At 35.6% G+C, this 20,661-nt stretch overlaps 4 protein-coding genes across 5 annotated transcripts; 2 read left to right on the plus strand and 2 right to left on the minus strand.

The window, feature by feature from the left end:
• Positions 1-1,444: 1,444 nt before the first annotated feature.
• LOC111017704 (vacuole protein) lies at positions 1,445-5,481 on the minus strand. The gene is made up of 6 exons (XM_022293541.2): positions 5,146-5,481; positions 4,964-5,059; positions 4,043-4,083; positions 3,469-3,586; positions 2,511-2,591; positions 1,445-1,741 (listed from the first exon to the last, which is right to left on the minus strand). The coding sequence occupies exons 1-6, from the start codon at positions 5,362-5,364 to the stop codon at positions 1,682-1,684; spliced, it is 615 nt and encodes a 204-aa protein (XP_022149233.1). The 5' UTR covers positions 5,365-5,481; the 3' UTR covers positions 1,445-1,681.
• A 1,154-nt stretch (positions 5,482-6,635) lies between these two features.
• On the plus strand, positions 6,636-8,055 carry LOC111017626 (costars family protein). Its single transcript, XM_022293441.2, has 2 exons — positions 6,636-6,867; positions 7,737-8,055. Exons 1-2 carry the CDS (start codon positions 6,787-6,789, stop codon positions 7,938-7,940), a joined length of 285 nt encoding a protein of 94 aa, XP_022149133.1. The 5' UTR covers positions 6,636-6,786; the 3' UTR covers positions 7,941-8,055.
• A 742-nt stretch (positions 8,056-8,797) lies between these two features.
• LOC111017682 (dynamin-related protein 3A) lies at positions 8,798-17,581 on the minus strand. 2 transcript variants are annotated; one of them, XM_088118946.1, is made up of 20 exons: positions 17,095-17,581; positions 16,290-16,572; positions 16,163-16,191; positions 15,967-16,068; positions 15,420-15,488; positions 15,278-15,337; positions 14,935-15,048; positions 14,607-14,655; positions 14,368-14,477; positions 13,758-13,850; positions 13,490-13,582; positions 13,267-13,404; positions 12,594-12,707; positions 12,366-12,464; positions 12,111-12,153; positions 11,009-11,175; positions 10,782-10,928; positions 10,102-10,154; positions 9,888-9,987; positions 8,798-9,718 (listed from the first exon to the last, which is right to left on the minus strand). In XM_088118946.1, exons 1-20 carry the CDS (start codon positions 17,449-17,451, stop codon positions 9,443-9,445), a joined length of 2,496 nt encoding a protein of 831 aa, XP_087975072.1. In that variant the 5' UTR covers positions 17,452-17,581; the 3' UTR covers positions 8,798-9,442. The 2 variants fall into 2 exon arrangements, with proteins under 2 accessions (XP_087975072.1, XP_022149203.1); XM_022293511.2 differs by having other exon boundaries at positions 11,009-11,160; positions 17,095-17,580.
• A 1,490-nt stretch (positions 17,582-19,071) lies between these two features.
• LOC111017656 (oligopeptide transporter 4) lies at positions 19,072-20,543 on the plus strand (the record flags this gene model as incomplete). Its single annotated transcript, XM_022293473.2, has 2 exons — positions 19,072-19,260; positions 19,666-20,543. Coding segments are annotated over 2 exons (792 nt in total), but the record flags the coding sequence as incomplete, so codon positions are not given.
• Positions 20,544-20,661: the final 118 nt, after the last annotated feature.

Here is a 20,661-nt window from a genome sequence, read left to right on the forward strand (position 1 = left end):
TCTATTAAGTGAAATGTGATTCTAGAAAAATACGAGAGATCTAATGAAGGGTTGAATTGAGTCGAACCAGCATGATAAGAAAGGTATTGTATCAACAATGCCGTGCTTGTTATTTATGAACACCAATACTTTATAAAAAGTCTACTCACCCTACTTCATCAAGAGAGCACAGCCTCCATTTGGATCATGAAAAAGGAATCACTTGATCATGAGACTCACCCTCGTGGTTGAAAATTTTCCTCATCTTTTAATGAAGTGCGCATGCCATTGAAGTTTGTGATTCTAAAAAGACGTGAGGATCTAGTGGGGAAGTTGGGTTGAGCAAAATGAGCCATTTTAGCTGTGGATGGGCAGAGCACACTTCCCTTCATGGCCCATTCAATCAAGTCACTCTCCACTTTCACCAATAGCCAAAAATCACACCCACTAACCCAAAGAGATGGGAAGCATAATCTTAAGTCTCTCATGGTGTTTGATGAACTCAAAATCTTCGTCTTCCTTTTACCATTATCCTTCCAGGATCACCAGAGATTCTGTGCACGTATGTACGAACAAGAGAGGAACGATACAAAGAGAGTATATACAAGTTTTTAATCTCTAAACATTTAAAAAATTGTGTTTAATGGATCAAACACTCAAAGATCTACTAGAAAGCTACTAGATACAACAATGAAAGTTTAAAGACGGAGTTTAGGACCAATTGACATAACTCTGAAAGTTTAACTCAAGTTAGGAGTTAAACTTGTAATTTAACCCTATATTAATATCCTACCACTCAAAAAGTCACAATCCTAACTGTGAAATCCTTATCCGGATGAGGAGAATAAAGATGAGGAATCCTCAAATAATTTTCCCCTTCATTGCCCATTTGCAAGAAAGGGTTGGAATTTTGTCTTATTTTTGAATGGGGTTGGTGCCCTACAAGATTAGTGGAAGGTGGTTCGTTTCAATTGCTCTCCGGTTGGTAGCTCAAAGACAAAGCCAAGATCCTTTGGACAAAGGCTTGCAGGCAATAATGGAAAGAAAGCAATGCGAGAATTTTCTCAGCTAAGTTCACTTCTATAGATTCTTTTTGTGAACATGTACAGAATACAGATTCATTTTGGAGTGCTACCCACAAATCTTTTTGCACTATTCCCTCTCTCTTCATCAACCTATATTAGAGACCTTTTTTCTTCTCCTCCCTCTTAGGTTGTTTCTTTTTGGCTTTCTCTTAATTGGAATATCTCAGTTTCTTATAAAGTATTTTTAAAAAATCATTATCCACATGATGAAGAGGGAAACCCACTAACAATTCAAATGTGACTTCCAAGAGAAAGTAAAAGAACCTGCTTGCCTGATTGTTGGCTTTTGTAGCATCTTGAAGCACAAAAATTCTTGTAGCATCCTTGATCCTAGCAGCACTGAAGTCAAAACTTCAATTTAGAGAGCGTAAGAGAATCAATTGTTGTCCCAATAAATGATCTCTCTTGTTAACATAGTGAGACAAATTGTCCAGACGCAGAATTTACATGATGAATACAGAGAAAATGGTCAAGTTAGCCACAATTTACATGATTAGAACTCCAGAAGGGAGCAGTTATAGTAGAATAAAAAAGGAAGCAGCGAAAATGCTCGTACAATCTCAGCTATGAGAAACAGGTGATGATCCCCTGTCGCATGGGGATGTCTTAAAATTATTTCAAACACTTTCTGCAATGAGCAACCGCCGTTCAAGTTCTTGTTTTTGTCTTTCTAACTCCTGCAACAAATCCATGGCTTCCTTAAGATCAAATTATATGCATACAAATATTTAAAGAATAAACTAAGCGTTTCTAGGTTTATGATAACCATATATTGAGTGAAGCACAACAATAAGAAAAGACAAAGGACCGTAGTGCGGATTTTAGTTTTCAGTTTCAAAAATTATATTAGTTAACTGTGAACTAATAATTTTTTGTTTTGGGTAATCTACTCCTAAAGAACATTCTCACAAATTTTAAAAGCTAAAAGAATATTTTTTTGGAAATATGTTTTTGAAAATTGGCTAAGCTTTCAAGAATGTTTTTATCAGTAAAATACAAAATCAAAATCAAAATTTAAAAAAAAAATTAAAAAAAAAGCACTAACCAACTTCATTTTCAAAAACAGAAACTACAAACAAGGTGGTTATATCAAATAATGCCTGAAATGTATATGCTGAAATTTATATTTTCAATAACTTAAATTAAATCCTCTTATTCTGGAATGACTGATACCCAATGGCCAATGGTAAACCAAGAAAAAGGGAAAAAGTATACTACACAGCTGAGCTTACTCGATGTGTCTATTCATAACCAACTACTGTTCCCACAATACTCAAGACCGAAATTGGAGTATGAGTCACTAACCGAAACAGCAAAAGTTAATATACTTTCCTAATAATTACATGGCATATATAAGCTTTAGTGTTAAAAAATGGTAACAAGACAATATCATTTTCTCTCCCTATTCCCCAATGAGTTATGGAACTATCCAGTAGAAAAGCCTACCTGAAGATCTTTGACAGTCCTCTCCTTTGCAGTCTCTTTCTCTTCACGAGCACGTTTGAGAAACCCAAGGCATAGTATTCCCTTGAAATTTGTAGGAGAAACCAGAATCAATTGATTGTCAGAATATTTCAAAGAGAATATGTAACAATTACTCCCCGTTCAGTTTAATCATGCAAACAAGCATGTAATCACTAATTTTATACACTGCATATGCGTACTTTCATAGGGATGATAATTTAATGAACCAACCAGCACTTCCCATAACTGTTCTAAGACATACCAAAGATAAAGTAAGGCACAAGTACAAAAAGTATCATGGATGTCAAGATTTTGAGACAAGACTACAAGAATTAAATAAATGAAAACCCATATCATGAACCTCAAAAGACGTACCGGATAAGCAACCCTAGGAAGTATTGTAAACTTTCAGCTGTAAAATTTCTTTCTAGTCCCTAGACTTAGTTGCCAACAGCACATTCACTCTCTCTATGTTTCTTGACGTATTTAATGTTATTGTCCAATCAAGTATTATTTAAAATACAGTTCTCAAGCAAATATGGACAAAGTTTCGTGAAAGACTCAGTTGCACCACTGGCTATGCAATTTTGATTTGGCTTACTTGCTTGTGGCAAGTGCATGAGCAAGTTGTACCAATTGTTGAATTCAAACTAAGAATTGAAACTAAGAGAGACACAATTGTAAAAGTTGTGTTCTCTTGCTACTAGTTCAAACAGAAAAAATATATATATGACATGAGCAGAGGAGCTTGCATATTAAAAACAAAAAAAGGGAAATTATGTGTATGTCTCCATCCAAGCATAAACAGTATATTTTAACAACGGGTTACCAAAACAACACGGATGATGCAACAAGCAAGGAACAGAAAGTGAAACATATGAAACCTCTCTCCCAAGTCTCAAGATTAAAATAAGAAAAGAGGTGTAATCACAAGGCTCACCGATGCAACATAGACTGCACCACAACCGAGGAGCAGATAACTTGCAACGTCTTGAAGAATAATAAGCTCCCTTTGGTCTTCAGAATACGCAGGGAAAGCTCTTGTCATGACTGCAACACTGCACAAAAACAATTGCAACTTACGAAAAATGAATATCTATGAATACGATATGAGAAATCCATGCATTTATTGGATCTCAACTCTCAAGTCAAATCTAGTTGACCAATATGAGACTTTTCGATATGTATAATCATCGTAAGTACATATCTCTACTGCACAGCAAAATTTCCGATTGTAATAACTTCAAACGAGCTACAGACTAACGTCCTTACAACAGACCATCAGACCATTTAATTTAACAAGAAGGCACCAACACCTGATGTTGCATGAAATTTTTTTTTTCAATGTATGCTTCTCCTAGAAATCGATAATTCAGTTACAAAATTGACTGGGTGTATGGAGCTTATTAATAAGAAATATTTTCAGATTGAGACACACGGTACCCATGAACAAAGTCTGAAGAGAAAAAAAAAATGGTAAAGGTAGCAAATGCCTACTAAAACTAAGATCTTACAAGATTTGCAACATGCCCCGGCCAGCCCAATATTCCAATACCTGCAATGCATAGTCCCAACTCATTTAAATGATGCAGCGAGCAAGTTTCGAAGGAAAAATATTTTAAGAAATACTAGAAAGGAATAAGACATCATACACCTCTTTGAGCTTCAAGAAATATGGAGAACTACTTCATGGCAGTTCTAGAGACATCCCAGAAAATTTAGGCAGGGAATTGTTTGCTAAGAATGATTATATGCATCCACTTTATTAATCCTTCAGTAGGAATTTCTATGTCAAAAAGCAATGCTTAATACTACATAGCAGTCTTAGTGACATCCCACAGAATGAAAGAGCTTGGAACATTTACTACCAAGATATAAGCATCAAATAAATAAATCCTTCAGTAGGAATTTGTATGTCAAAAAGAAATGCTTATCTTTTGTTGATGGGAGTAAATGAATGCTAACCAACAAATTTAATATACAATGGGCATCATAAATTTCTCTTTTTTAATACAAAAAGTCCCCTCCTTGAAGAATGTTACTTCAATGACTCTAAATGGACCGAACTAATATAAACTAACGACCCCATTTAGATACCACCCCAGCAACAAACAAACAAACAAACACCAGTTTTCTCATAGAGATGTAAAACTGTATGGAGGGAGGAGGACGGATTTCACTCATTAACTATTGCCTAGCAACGCCTAACCATCGAATTATTAGGAGCTATTTTGAACAATCACATTCCAAGGCAAACTACTAAGACTAGCTTTCGCACTCCGATAATCGGGCCCATTTAGAACAAATCAATACACACAAGACGTAAAACAATCATAAAGTTATGGTACCGGAAGCTGCAAAAAGAAATAGTAGACAACAGAGGCAGCAGAAAAATCGGTTCAGAACTTGAGAATTTAGGGTTCAAGCGCAACAACCTTCCAGAACTTGATAATAAATTCCCATTCCGTCTCAGCAAGAACCACGAAGGATGCAATCAAAACCGCATAACACCGAAATATACCATCGAAAATCTGCCAAAATTCACACAACCACATGACACAGTGATGAATTTAAAAGATTACTTAATAAAGAAGCAAAACAGAGAGAAAGGGGATACGTCGGCTTTGTCCTTGAAAGATCGAACGGCAGAGATAACATTGACAACGATACAGAGAATGGCAGTTAGAGCAGTTAAAACACTGAAAAACCTGCAAGTAACCAGCAGAGGATCAACCCTCCTTCCATGTCGGGTGGTGTGAGAAGACGACGACGACGACGACGACGCTGCCGGCACCGGCGTTATTCCGGCGACTTCTTCCTCTCCATCTTTGGGCATCTTCTCGATTTCTTCACCGCCAAGAAAATTCCCTTTCGTGCGTTCGGCTCCAATCTCTCTCTGTGTTCCGTTCTGTTCCTCCGCTTACCGATTGGGTATGAACCGATGAAGCTTTCACACTCTCTGGTCTATTAAGTTGTTTTCAGTTCTCCAAAGTTTCGCGTCTTTTTCGCCACGTGTCGTTCGATATTTTCCAATATCAAAATGATTTCGTAAATTCTACCCTTAAAATTATATATTTTAACGTTTTCATTTCTGTAGTTTTAAAAAGGGATTATTTTGATCATTATTTGTAAGATCTAAACACAAAATATATATATATTGAGAATGCTTTAATATATAGTCATGGTTGCCTTTCCAAAAATATAGTAGATATAGCGACACATTAAAATTGTGATAGAAAGATGAGATTATCATCATTCTCATATCTTAAAAATCAATTTTAAGTGATTTTATATTTTCTTCTCATCAATTTTTTAAAGAAATAAAAGTGAGTTTTACATTTCTAAATACATCCTAAATTTTATATACTTAAAAAAGATATTATCAAATTTAAAGAAATTATGAGTGTGATTGATTTAACCCGTTGAACTTGGGTGGAAAAATGTTATTTTTAATAATATTAATATTATCATCCATGTGAATCACACAATACTTTTGAAAAATAATATTTTGTTAAATTATAAGCATTGTGTTGTGCTACAAGACAAGAGAAGACAAAATAATAGTCTTAGTTGTGGATAAGAATGGACAAGAAGCTCATGGGTGTAAGGAAGGGATTGGAGATTTGTCGTTTAAATTTGGGATGGGAATGGAAAAGTTTTTTCCTCAATCCCCATTTCCGGTCTGGCCTCACTTTATTTATATATACATCCTAAAGAGATTATATTATTCTCTTTATCCTATACTAAAAATAATCTTATTCTTCTCTATCCATCCAATATATAGATGATGATTGGATTATGTTTTGTCATTGAAAATTAAATAATTTTATAAAAAAATATTTAATTGAAAAATAATTTTGAAAATAAAAAATAAATTTGAAAATTTTCCATATGTTTCCTTGTTTCTACAAAATTTCGTGTAAAATTGCATAGAAATGGAGAATGAAATGGGGACAAAAAGTTTTTTTTTGTTCGAATATAACATATAGAGGTAAGGATCAGACTCAACTTTTTAGCGGGTGGGAGGAAGCTTTCTTATTTTGTCTAAATTAAGATGACGTTTAAAATAGTTCAACCATTAAAATTAACTAATACGTAAAAAAAGAAACTAATGGTGATGTCTACGAGGATTTTCTTATTATCCAGGCTAGCCTTCCAGGGGTCCCTCTTCTCTCCGTTCCCTTTTTCTGCTTTTTATTTTCTCTGAAGTCATGAATTGTTGTTAGTGGAAACGAACGATAGTGGAAGATCTGAAGCCATGAATGTAGATGAGGAAGTTGAGCGACTCAAGGAGGAAATTCAAAGGCTCGGCAAGATCCAAGATGATGGTTCTTACAAGGTACCTACAAATCTTACATTAATTAACAAATCTCTCTTCTTTTCGAATCTTCTGGTCAACTCTTGCCCGATTTCAATCTTTCCCAGATTCAGAAATTTACGAATTAGGCTTCAAAATATGGTGTTTCTGAGTTGGATCTAGAATTAGAAATTGGGTTCTTTTGTCCTCTCGTGTCGATTTTGAAGGAGATCTGCCTGCCTACTACCTGTTTGATGTTTTGCCTGAATGGATTTAGCCAAAAATCTGAACTAAAATAGAAACGATTCAATTGTATTGTCTTACTAGATTCATCTAGAACCGACCTGTTGTGTTATAACATTGCACATTCAATCCCATTTGCAATCCAAAGTCTCTGTTCTTTGGATGTCTCTAATCTGAATCTGATCCTCTCTTCATTGGATAAAGAGATTGAAACCCAATCTTGTGATTTAGATAATATGCTGATCTGTAGTATGATAACTTAGCTAATTGGATAAAATTGGGTCAGAAATCAGAATTAGAGAAGGTGGTCACAGCCACAGGAACCTTACTTTCCTCTGGTAGAGAAAACTGATGGGGATAGTAATCAATGGTCATAATGTAGCTTTTATTTCCTTTCATGAGTGCTCCCGATCCAAACTTCTCTGGAGCCTCTGGTAGCAAAGCCGAGACAGCGAGGAGCAGAGATGGAGCGAACTCCTTTGTGATCATTCATTTCTTGTTCGAATCATATATTTTTAACTACATGAATCTGCTAGCAGTGCTTAGACATCCATAGTACAGGTTCTGACTTGTTTCTCTTTACATGGATGGAACTCATGAACATGACAAGAATCAAATTTGCATCTGTAACTCTTCTCAATCATATGAACTCGATTTTCAATTTGCAGGTGACATTTGGGGTGCTGTTCAATGATGACAGATGTGCTAACATATTCGAGGCGTTGGTCGGGACGCTAAGAGCAGCAAAGAAGAGAAAAATCGTGACTTATGATGGTGAGCTGCTGCTGCAAGGAGTTCATGATAATGTTGAGATCATTCTCAAAGCCGCTCCAGCTGCAGAAGCTGCAACCACTGCAGCTGCGAAAGCTTGAACCATCGATATGTAATATGAAAAAGAGTGTATGCTTCATGAATTTCTATGTTCTATGATCAGTATTGGATATCACGAATTTCATTTGATAACATGTTTCTCAAAGTTGTTCTCAAGTTGACTCACATTCTAAATCTAATACATAAAGAAGATTGTTCTTGATGCAATGAGATTTCTTCCAATCGAAAATCTCATTAAAATGGCAGGTCATGACATACAAAGGTGAAGAACTTATAATAAAATCGAAATCTTTTGAATATTGGGAAAAAGGTAACAACTAGAAAAATGTCAATGCTAAGAATACAACTATAGGCATTGTTTGTCGATTTTTAGATTCTGAAGGCATAGGCATAACAAAGAACAGAGAATTGTTTTATTGGGATGTACTGAATTTTTGTGGTAATGTTGGTTTGGTAGCTATGGTTATCAAATTCAAGATAAATTTGCCAAATAAATACATTGGCCCAACTAGAAAGCAGGCATGGTACACGTGCCATAAGTCACCGTGATTCCTCCATTAGACTAAAGATTATCTTAACCCTATACTTACTTACAAAACGTTTACTTTGACATGTACTTTAAAAAATGATTATTCAATCCCTATTCAAAAAATTTTAACAGAAATTTTCTACCCAATAAAAATCTTAATACAAATTCAAGGTATCGAGATGAAATTTTAATTGAAACAAATGCGATAAAAATAAAAATAAATATAAAAAACGATCCTTTGAAAAACTACAAGAACCAAAACAAACCTTTCGAAAATACATAAACTAAAGTAAACAAAACTTAAAAGTATGATCAACTAAAATAAACCAAAACAAACCAAAGTTAATAATAAGGGTACCAAAAAAAGTATTAACCATCAAGTCAAGACTTTTATCATAAAATTGAAAATCTTCACCTGGATGTGACCATACAGATTATCACTCTGCTAGAATTAAGGTCAGAATATTTGGAATTAAGTGGAAAACAGGCTCAATATACATGACATCAACAGACTACAAACATTCAATCTCAATTCTGAATATATATAACCGATTGATATAGAGAAACGCATTTGGGTGCAGAGAAGGCTATATACTAAACAAGATAGCACCTGCCATTTCAATACGAAAGTCTCCTGTAAAATCTCAAGGACTAGCCATGTATATGTATGTTTAAACCAAAACTGGCTACTTTTTAGCAAACAGACCAATAGGAGAGGAGAGTTCGTTCATCTGCTGACTGCTCACCATTATTTTTCTTTCTCCTTTTTCTTCTTTTCTCGGAGCTCGGTACTTTAACTATAATATTGGGCACAAGAGGGGGGCAAGGAATTTAATTTTTCACTTCGAAGAAAATAATTGGTTGGCTTCAAAAGAATTGCTGGAAGAAGAATAACTAGCACCTTCTCGAGGGATGCCCCATCCGCGTCGGGGACAAAGGAATTCCATTAGCTACACTAGTTGGACATGAAACCCAAAGAATCATTTTGAACTGGCTATGCACATCGAAAATCCGTTAAAAGTCAAGTTTTGGGTAGAGGCTAGGCATGAATGATCGACCATTTCCGTTAGAATCTGGATTACCATATAGTGGTGACTGAAGCTCCCCTGAGTATGATGATTTTCGGTGCTTTGGGTTCTTTGGGGACGGGGAAAATGAATCATTTGAACTGCTGGTAGTATACATAGATGATGTTGGCATTCCGTGCATCCTCGGTAACCCCGTTGGATCAGCACCCATGTTATAACCTCTTTCAACTGAATCTGCTTCCAAAGGTAATTCGTCCAATGTCTACAAAAAGAACACAAGTGAAGGAAGTATTTATTTCAGCTTTCAAAGCTATGCACCCGACACTTTGAGAAGTATATACAAAAGTTAACGTGCGCGGTCAAATATATATGCTTCACCAGTCCACCACCATTTGTAAATGGTTGTGGAGTGCCAGAAAAAAAATACATACCCGAAAAGCTTGCTGTAGAACTCGGAGAGTGTCTCGTGTGCGCTTCCTCTTCATTGCCACCTCATCAGGCTCCTGCAACATCTCTTCAAACAGGTTCTCTCTATTTTCCAACATTGAAATCAAAGCATAGAACGATTAGTGTAGATGAAAACCACAATATTGAATGGTGTGCATCTCACATACCGACAAAAGAATAATTTCAAATCTTCGTTACCTATAAAGTTTTTTTATGAAGACATTATGCAGCTCCCGTTTAGTATGGAGAACCTGGATTCAGATAAATCATAAGCAAGAAGCCATAAAATTTTACAAAATTTTTAGGAGCTTTTCAATATTTTGTAGAAGCCCTTTAAGAGCATCCGAAAAATATGCATACAAGCTTCACTGGAGGTTGATACTTAAGATTATTTCTTAAACTTCATCAATAGTAATTGTAGTTTTCTTTACTCGTAAACATAATAATCAATACATATTATTCTTGCAACAAAAGGAATGATTGCGTGCCCACATATCAATCTAAAGATGGAGTGAAAGATTATTCAAGTAGATAGCAGTAGCACAATACGGATAGCCAGAACATAAAATCAACATGGAGTTATAGTAAGATGCAATCCATGATGGTTTTAATCAGAACCAAGTCTTGGTTGTACAGCCGAACCATACACCATTTAGTAGCACAAAATTTCATGAATTAAAGGGTGGATTATGGAAAATTATAGACTAACGACAAAGTTTTCTGCTAAATAGACTATGTGTCCACTGTCAAAATTATAGATCGTTTCACAAAACGAAGTCATCTAAATCAATAGCTATCATGATCAACCTCCAACAGTAAAAGCTTCATGTAAATTACTTTAGTATAGAATCATAATTGTTGCGGAAGCTCTACATTACCAGGAAATGCATAATTGCTTTAGGAACAGAATCCTCTATATTCTTCCGGACAATGTCATAATATGATCTCAAGAGCAGTTTTATGACTGCAATTTCAATCACCTCCTGGTCTGAATAGCCTTCTGACGGTCTCAGTACAGTTGGAGGCTTTAACAACATCAAACACATTATTTAGATCAAACTATTAAAACACATTGACTGACATCAATTACGAACCAAGACATTACTTCTCTCAGACGGATCATGGAGAAGGCCTGCTCTGTGTTAAGAACAGGTTCAGGATATGGCTTGCTCGCTGAACTCTCTCTGGCAGGTGTACGGTTATCACTCCCACCAAAAATAGATGAAATCCCCCAACTTGAACTACTTACAGGTGCTCCTGAAAAATCGTCAACTGAAAGTTGTAAGCTTGGATTAGGATCAGTTTCATAATGAGGCAAAGGCTTAGTTTGAGAAAGTTAGAAACTAAGGCATACGCCCTTACTTGAACATGATCTGTTCTATAGGTTGTACCACAGTGTCCTTGAGTTCTAAGAAACTAACGCTCAGGTAGGATTCAAACTAAGAAAAACTAAATGCATATGGGAAAAGTTTGCTTGGTGGACCATAATTTCAATGAGGTAAATGTAGGATGTCTGTATTACCACTCTTTATCAATTGAAGAAATAGTAACGATCCTAGGTGCCATAACTTGTGTCAATTTTATTTTATTCAATTAATTTCATTCCACATCTAAATGATTAATCAACCCACAAGCTTAGTATGAAGTTAGTCCGGAATCATATTTAATTTATGCTCAACTGCAAATTAGTTATAGATAATTCAGATCGATCGTTTCATTGTAATGCTTTTCACATCCATAGATTTCAACTAAGCACCATTTTCCTTTTCAACTAATTAACAAAAATTTAGGCATGACTCTTCTAAAACCTTGCAATTTATGCTCATTGGTTGTTCTACAGTGGATGTATTAAATTTCTATGGAACGTCCGAAGCTACTTAACAAGATCTTGCCTACTAAATTCCATGAAGATTAACAGTTCCTAATTCCCTAAACAGTTAAGCTGATTAAAATTATCAGCTTTCGCGCTGGAAAACCTAGCCCTAAGTAGGTCTGGAGTCCTGGAGAGATTTTCATCCCAATCACCTCCCAAAATGCGTGTTTGACTTTGTTTACATTTACACATTCAAAGAGTATAATACATGATGCTTTATGTTCAATCATTAGCACTAAAATTTGGTATCATGCGAAATATAATGGAATAAACACAGGTCACAAACATAATGTAGTGATTATTTCACTTTAGATTTCTCAAAACAATAACATACCAGAGAGTGCAGCTTTTTCACCATCAGCTGAGGGTCGAGCACCCTGTTAATGATCCAGAAAGTAAAAACTAAGTTACAAAAACATCAATATGACAAGTGCAGCAATTTTAAATTTTAGACATCATTCTATTGAAGTCATAACATACAACCATGAAAGAAGGGTTAAAAACTTAAGAATCAGTCTATGTTATCTGGGTGAATTATTCTCAATTCATGTGCCTGAAAATAAGCAAAGGAAGTAGAAACGTTCTTCACCTTATCAGTCACAAAACCATTTGAATGCCTGGCAAGTATAGCTCGAGATTTTGAAGTTTTCTCTGATGGTGGTGCTTTATCAGGTTCAACTACACCATCCTAATCAACAACAATAATGAATAAACATAAAGACAGACCACTGAACACTGAAGTAAGTGATTAAGAAACATGTTATTCTAATAGTGACAGTTTGTGTAGATTATTATTAAGGAATAAATATATAAAAACCTTCTGCCTCGAAACAGTCAAAGGAACCCTAGAAGACTTGACCTGCTGCAGGGCATTCTCCACAGCCTTACTTCCTCCAATAAAATTTGGGTGCGAGGTGTTTATGTAGTCCATCTGCACATTCATGACAATTTTCATTCCTTTATAAAACTACTTTTATTGAAAGTCCATCCTGAACAAACTTGACTAAAATCAGAAATAAAATATGCATTCCTTAATTGAAATTAAGGTATTCCCTCTGATATTGCATGTGGTTCAGTCACTTGATATATTGAGGCAAGAGCAGAAAACGCATACTTTCACAAGGAAATCATTATTTTCATTTTTGGAAGATAACATCGACCAACCAAACAAATTTGACCAAGATAAAAAATAATAATAATAAAATATGCGTTCTAGAAATAAAATCCATACATCCCCTCCAAATTGTTTGTGGTTGGGTCTCTAGTTTAGAAGCCAAGGTAAGAGTAGCAATGACAAATGCTCTTGCACAAAAAAACGTTTATTTTCCTTTCCAGAAGACCATGTTTACTCTTCTTAAGATTCTACATGAAGGCTCACTACATGACATCTACTGTTAGTATTCTTTGGACAATGTTTTCAGAGTAACTATTTCAACACACTTGAGAAAAAAGGGGATGATAATGAAAGTGTACGTAATTTTATATCCTACCTCCATTTCAATAATATGTCCTATCATTGTTTCTGAGGGTTCAAGACCTTCTCGCAAAAAGTTCCCAATAACTTCATCCATACGTTTTCTCAGTACAGGAAACCTTTGCAATTCATTGGCCAAACATCGATGGCTGATCTGAAAATAGAAATTATATTGAAAATCTATAAACTGATGATGGACAGCGAAAACACAGAGCGCATGCAATTATCCCTACCCCTACCTTTACCAACTCATCATATATAAACCTGGCACACTGAAGACTGGGGTCTAGTAAGCGAACAATTTGCCTACGAACAAGAACTTCAAAGGGCACCTGCATATGTGAAAGGCCTCGATGTTAACCTCCATTCCCCACCCAAACCATAAAAAAGGAAAAGGAACTCTTAATTGTTACAAAATATACTTTCTTGAATTAGAAGTGACAAAGTTACTGGTCTATGACTTTATGAGAGAGAGACACAAAAAGAAGTAAACAGAATAAGACATACTTCCGGTACAAATAATGCAGATTTAGGGCCGGTTGCATTTTGAATCGCAGTACGAATGTCATCGTCAGTCAAATCCTCACATGGATCCACTTCCTGCACAAGACGTTATTACTTAAATCCTACAGTTCCATCACCATGACATGCAAACATAAAGCATTTGGAAAGTGTTGAAAGGAACTATACTAAAATATTACTCAAACATCGAAATCACCTTACTCACCACTTACGTTAGTAAATATACAATCACAATTACAATTTGACATGATATATAAGCCTACAATGACAAAATGTTGAAAATAGCCTTTCTATGTTAACTAAGATTCAGTTGTTAAGTTTCTGTCATTTTCAACTTAGTCCTTTGTCTATTAATTAAAATTCCAAACTACCAATGGTTTTTTCAATCATGCCTTATTTAGCTAGATTGAATAGAAAAAGGTGTTACTAATCCCTTGGGTATGATTCAAATCTTACGCAACTGTATTAACAGTGATTGTTAAGCAAAAATAAAAATGCACATGGTCCCCACGGAGAATGACAAAAACCTAATATTAATAAAATACTGTATGTAATCTAATTAAAACTAAAGTCTATAAATAACAAAAATACAGACCTCTAAACTCTTCACAAAGATTGATTGGAAAATGTAGTGAATGCGAGCTCCACCTGAGAGCTCGTGCGTTGACATTTCTTCATTCTTTCCCTCAACCATGGAACAAAATACTGTAGCCAACCAAAAAAGAGAAAATTACAATCATTTGTACGTTGTATGTCTCAAACCATACTTGAGGAACATACAACTTATGAGTTGTGATTATTAAAATGTATGCACAAAAGAAAAGTAATTATTACCATCACAATATTTTGAAAGAATATTGAGAAGAAGAGCGCCCTGACCAGCCTATCCATGATCAATAGTTGAATATAAGAAGCCATCACATCCAAGAAAAGTTCATAATTAACAATGTCAACATATATCTTGAGAACAGATAAATAGATGCCACTAGCTTTCTACAGCATTTTACATAAGCAACAACATTGCGTGATTGCATGCTATCCATTCCATGTCATAGAAATTTTGATGAGAATGAATGAGCAAGCTACCAAACAACTGAACCATGTGATATAAATTAATTGACCTAAACCAGTAGGAATATGAAGGCAAAAGAAAATTGAGAACCTTCGATTCTGTTATTTCTCCATAACTAGCATGCTCTTTTGCAACAGAAACCAAGGCAGCACTTATACGTGACTTCAGCCCAGGAAGTACAGTTTTAATATGTTGTACTAGAACCTGCAAATAAAATTAGGGCCAGATAAATTTATTAGAGTTTAAAACCATTGACTTCCTTGTGATCCAAAAGTTATATAAGATTGCAGACTCGCACACAAAAAATAGGAACAAAAGAAAACGACAATTCTCTGTGAAAACTAAAAATAATGAGAGAAAACAAAAATGGAAATTGTATAGTATGAGAAATGATAAGCACAACCAATCATCTTGGGACTGATGCTTAGCATACCTGGTTCAATTTTTTAGCCAATTGAGGAACGCCACAGCGATCCGCTAGACCATTGTATACCTGTACAGTTCAATAATAAGTAAAGAACACATGGATATGTTCCTAGAAACTTATATTGAGCTCTGTTATAATTAGATCATACAGGATGGGTGCGAAAAAATTTCTCCTCATCCACAAGGGCATCTTTAATGCTCCGGTTCAGTAAAATATCCTGTTCAATGACGCAATTAGAAAAGTCCAATCAGTATATATATCCAATGACTACAAATTTCTAGGTCCATTAATAAACAATATTTGATCATAGAGTTAAAATTTTTTCATAGCAGCCAAATTGGAAATACTACCCTATCACCAAACTAAAATCATATTTAACTTTATGCAAACAGTAACCATCCTGACACAAAATTTCAACAAATAACTCAATTACTATGTAGAATCTATGGATGCCAAATTACCTTAAGGTAGTATTCATTTTACTCTACAATTAGTAACATTGCTGAAAACCTACAGGAAGATACAAAAGCTCTCGAGTGGGACAAAGAGAGCTGGAAGAATAAAATATCACATCTTCCCAACAATCAAATTGAAATTAAGACTTCTTTTATGCAAGACTGGACCTTGAATAGGAGTTAACTAACATACATCAGTAAATTAAGTAACCACTTCTCCCCTATTAACTTTATGCTCACCTCCTGACTGCGATTGACAACCCCTACATAACCAAGTCGCAGGGGGATCACTTTCCCTTGTAAAAGATTCCGTGCATCTGTACCTCTGTCCATTATATCCAACTGTAGTTTCAATTTGTCAAATAGAGCAAATAAAATCAGAATGTGCATTGCATGTTGAAATGATTAAAAAAGATCATAGCAGATTGTATATCACCTTAGTAATCACACCGATGGTTCGTATACCTGTCAGCAGAAAAAAAAAAACGTAAGGCACAGGCAGAAATACCAAGAGATGTTACGATAAGTCAAGTCATTAAAGTTATCATATAGTAGAACTTCACCATCAGGATCAGCATTTCCTGCGATCTGAAGAGCATCTGAATTAGCTAAATCAGAATTTGCTGGTGTAACAGCAAGAATTAAACAGCTTGGAACTTTGATGTAAGACATGATCATTGTCCTAATTCGTGCTTCAATGTCAGACGGCTGGTCTCCAACTGGAACTTTTGTAATGCCAGGCAAATCAACAAGTGTGATGTCAAGAACATTTGGGGAGAAAATCTTTAACCGGATCTGCTTGTCCGAGACACCTTTGTTTCCACCCGCTTCTCTCTCAGTCTCAGACTATACAACAATACCAAAAACGTATTAATCATGGCAAAAATCATTTTACATCGTCGCTCTTGAAAATGAAAAAGGAACGAAAAACCATCCCTACTTGATTAAAGAAATGAAGCTAATCGAACTACATGCACGTCCCGATCAAAAATGACATTGAAAACGATAAATAATCAATCGTAGTGGCTATCACTAATTGAACTACATGATGCTAATCGAACTACATGATTAAAGAAATGGAGCTAATCAAACTGCGATGCTCGTCCCGATCAAAATGACATTGAAAAAGATAAATAATCAACCGTAGTTGCTATCACTAATTGAACAAGTAGACGATAAAAAGAAACCCGATACTTGAGAGTAAATCCAAGTGAATGCCATCAGTCAGGAATCTTATCTAATTCGTCCTCGATTCTGATGAGAGGATAAGCAGAAGCAAATTAAATCTACACCGACCTCCACACTTCTACAGTTTCTTCCAGATCAAAACACAAATCAAATTAGCAGAAAAAAGCGCTAAAACCTCACCTGAATTTCCTTCCGAATCTCAGAAAAGTCGTAGAACCTCTTCCCCGGCAAGTGGAGGAACTCACCGTATTCCTCGGCAGTCTTAGTCTGCAGTAGCTGAAGCACAAGTGGCCTCCTCGTGCATATTTCAGAACCCCTGGGCAAGAAGTCGCGGCCGACGAGAGCCTCGAGAACACTCGACTTGCCGCTGCTCTGACTGCCAACAACAGCGACCTGCGGGAGCTCGATGGTGGATTGGCTTCCGAGCTGAGCGAAGATGTCCTGTAGCTTGTTAACTATGGGAATCACGGAGCTGCCAAGGGGAGCAGCAGCAGAAGAAACCGACGACGTAGATGGAGGAACTGGCTCGTCCGCCATATATGATGAAGGAATGGAAGAAGAAACAACAACCGCAGCCGATCGGAGAGGGGAGGACTGAGGGTTTTGAATTTTGCTGGGAGAGAAGGAACGAAGGGTTTGAATGCTTCTGATTTACAACTGTGATTGGTGTGAGAAACTCCTTTTAATATACTTTTAATAAATATTATTTTAAATAAAATATGTATGTATTTATAAAAAACAAAAAATACGTTTTCTTAAAAGTGATCTAATCTAAATTTGGTTTCGATCAGGTTAGGAGTAATTTTGGAACCAACCCAAATTTACCTTAAACATCAACCCCTCAATCAAAAACTTCTCTTTGTTTTTTGGTGCATATCTTCTTTGTTCGAGAGCTTGATGAAGACGTGTCTTGAATCTAACAGAGTGATCGAAAGATCCCCCTTGGTACGCCAGTCCTTTCGAGCGAACTCCCGACGTCCTCATCTTTAGAAAGGGTTTTGCTGGAACTCCATCCTTTTGAAGATTTTACTTTGAGAAGATAGCTTTCCTTAGAAACTCCCACAATTCACTACAATCTATTCCCACCCTTTTACTCCCCCCTGCCTAGGCTAGTCATATATGGAACAGTCCGATTTGAATTGGATGGTCAACCCAACCCAATATTTTTGGAGTTGAATCGGATTGGGTAGTAGGATTGTGTTTTTTTATTTTTAATTATCCCGATGGCGACGGGGAGGTAGGATTAAAATTAAATAGACGGTTGAAATTAAGATGCAAAATAGAATAATATAATATGAAAAACTTAAATGAAGGGTTATCCTAGGATTAAAACTAAATAGGTCGTTCACATTGAAGGTAAATATATATATAAGGTCAGGTTGACCCAATTTTTTAAAGGTTCAACCCAACTCGACCGGGTTGGGAAATCACAACCCAACCAAACCCAACTTGAGGCTTCATCTAACCCAACCCAACCCTTACGGTTTTGATTGGATTCATCAAGTTCGTAGGTTGTTGAGTTTTTTTAACACCCCTAATTGTTGGGAGCCAAGCTCGCCAAAAAATCACCATTTTCCATCAATGCAAATTAAAAAATTAATTTTATGAAAATTTAAAATTACTTTTATTTAATTTTTAAGGTATCGTTGATGGGTGATTTTAGAAAATAAATTTTTTTTAAAATCACTAATTTTATCGTCATTATGAAACAACCACTAAAAGTTGCTCAATAGATGTGTGTTATATGTGTTATACACTAGTACAAATTGAATATAGATTCGATACTTGTTAGACACTCATAGAACACTTGTTAAGCATAAGAAATAGACATAAATAGTAATACCGGACAAAATAAGAAATTTTGATAGTAGAATATATCAAACCCATTTTTTTAAACATAGAAATGCACAAGCTTATTGATCTTGAATTTTCTTCATGTACAAAAATGATATATAATTAACAAAATTGTAATATTTTGATAAATGTGTCCTAGATTTTTAGAAAATGACGTATGACCTCTTAGTTGTCAAGTAAATGGTGAAAAGAACCATTGACGAAACCATAACCTCGTGTCCTCAATTTAAAGTGCAAATTTTACAATTTTCCTAATGTCTTTGAATCTTAAAATATATTATTTTCTTTGTTGTACCATGATCAAAACAGACAATAGGGCTAAACGTGGTCACAGAGTATGTTATGGGACTGATACATCCCGAAAAACCAATTGCCAACGTATGTTTCAAAACCTTTGGCTATGTAAGCATGGGTCAAGCTATCTCCTTCCTCAATGACTTCAAGCTTGGGCATTATATGAAGATTCCTCCGAGATCAATGTTCTTAGTTCAGGTCTGGTTGCATTTCTTTAGTTAGATCATTCGAATATTCTGTTTTATTTATTATGCTTTTGAATATATATACACACATATTGATTATCAAATTATTAGAAATATCCATTCTATTTATTTTCGTTAAATATTCAAATATTTTTGTTGCCTAAATAAGAGGAACATCATAGGTTTATTGGTATGAAACATTTTGAGTGAAACAAAAAGTAAAGCCATGAAAGTTTACGTTTAAAGTGGATTGATATTGCGAAGACGTGGAGAGAACACCAAATAGCTTTTGTAGTCACTTGACTTAAACTACCATTTTTTTTTTCATTATTTGAGACAAAACAACTCCTTGTTTGCTTTTATTCGACTTATTCGACTTCTGGCTTATATTTGCTGGATTATGAATTGTATAATATAGATCATAGGTACAATACTTGCCGGAACCATCAACCTTTGTGTGGCGTGGTGGCTTTTAAATTCCATAAAAAATATATGTCAAGTGGATCTCCTTCCTCCAAATAGCCCGTGGACATGTCCGGAAGACCGCGTCTTCTTCAGCATATCAATCATATGGGGATTGATTGGGCCAAAGCGGATTTTCGGATCGCAAGGATTCTATGGCACTTTGAACTGGTTCTTCCTTGTTGGTGCAGTTGGGCCAGTTTTAGTATGGCTACTTCACAGAGCCTTCCCAAAACAATCCTGGATTCCTCTCATCAATCTCCCCGTCTTGCTCGGGGCGACCGCAAATATGGCCCTGAACTACAATTCCTGGATTCTGATAGGAACCGTGTTCAACTTCTTCGTCTTCCGCTATCGGAAGCAGTGGTGGCAGAGATACAACTACATTCTTTCAGCAGCATTGGATGGGGGATTGGCTTTCATGGCTGTGTTGCTGTACTTATCATTTGGCATGAAGGGAAAGAGTGTGGACTGGTGGGGCACTGCAGGTGAGCACTGTGACTTGGCTTCTTGTCCTACAGCCAAGGGTGTGGTGGTTTATGGCTGCCCACTCTTCTGAACTTGCTCTGTGAAGTTACATACAACACTCCAAGATGGCCGATGATATCTTTGGTGGGAATCATCATGATGTGGTCTAATAGTAAATAAGGACCTATGTAAATAGTAAAAAGATTTAATATCTTACGAGTTATGTTGATGATCAAATGTGGTAGGAACATGCTGTTTTTTGTCATAATAGTAATAAGTTAGGAATATATGTGGTTATATCATATTAATGTTAAATTACATATTTGGTTATGCCTAGATATTAATTTTATATCTAACCTTTAATTATGCTTATTTTCAGTCATTTTCATTGACATCGTGGGAGAAACATGGATTGGCCCTCGTTTCTATGAAATTTGGATAATATGTCTTGAAAATCAGTCGGACAAATTTGGAAAATTGAGTG

The sequence above is a fragment of the Momordica charantia genome (genome assembly GCF_013281855.1).
Source record: "Momordica charantia cultivar OHB3-1 chromosome 10 unlocalized genomic scaffold, Mcharantia_2.0 BLBB01000010.1, whole genome shotgun sequence".
NCBI lineage: Eukaryota > Viridiplantae > Streptophyta > Magnoliopsida > Cucurbitales > Cucurbitaceae > Momordica > Momordica charantia.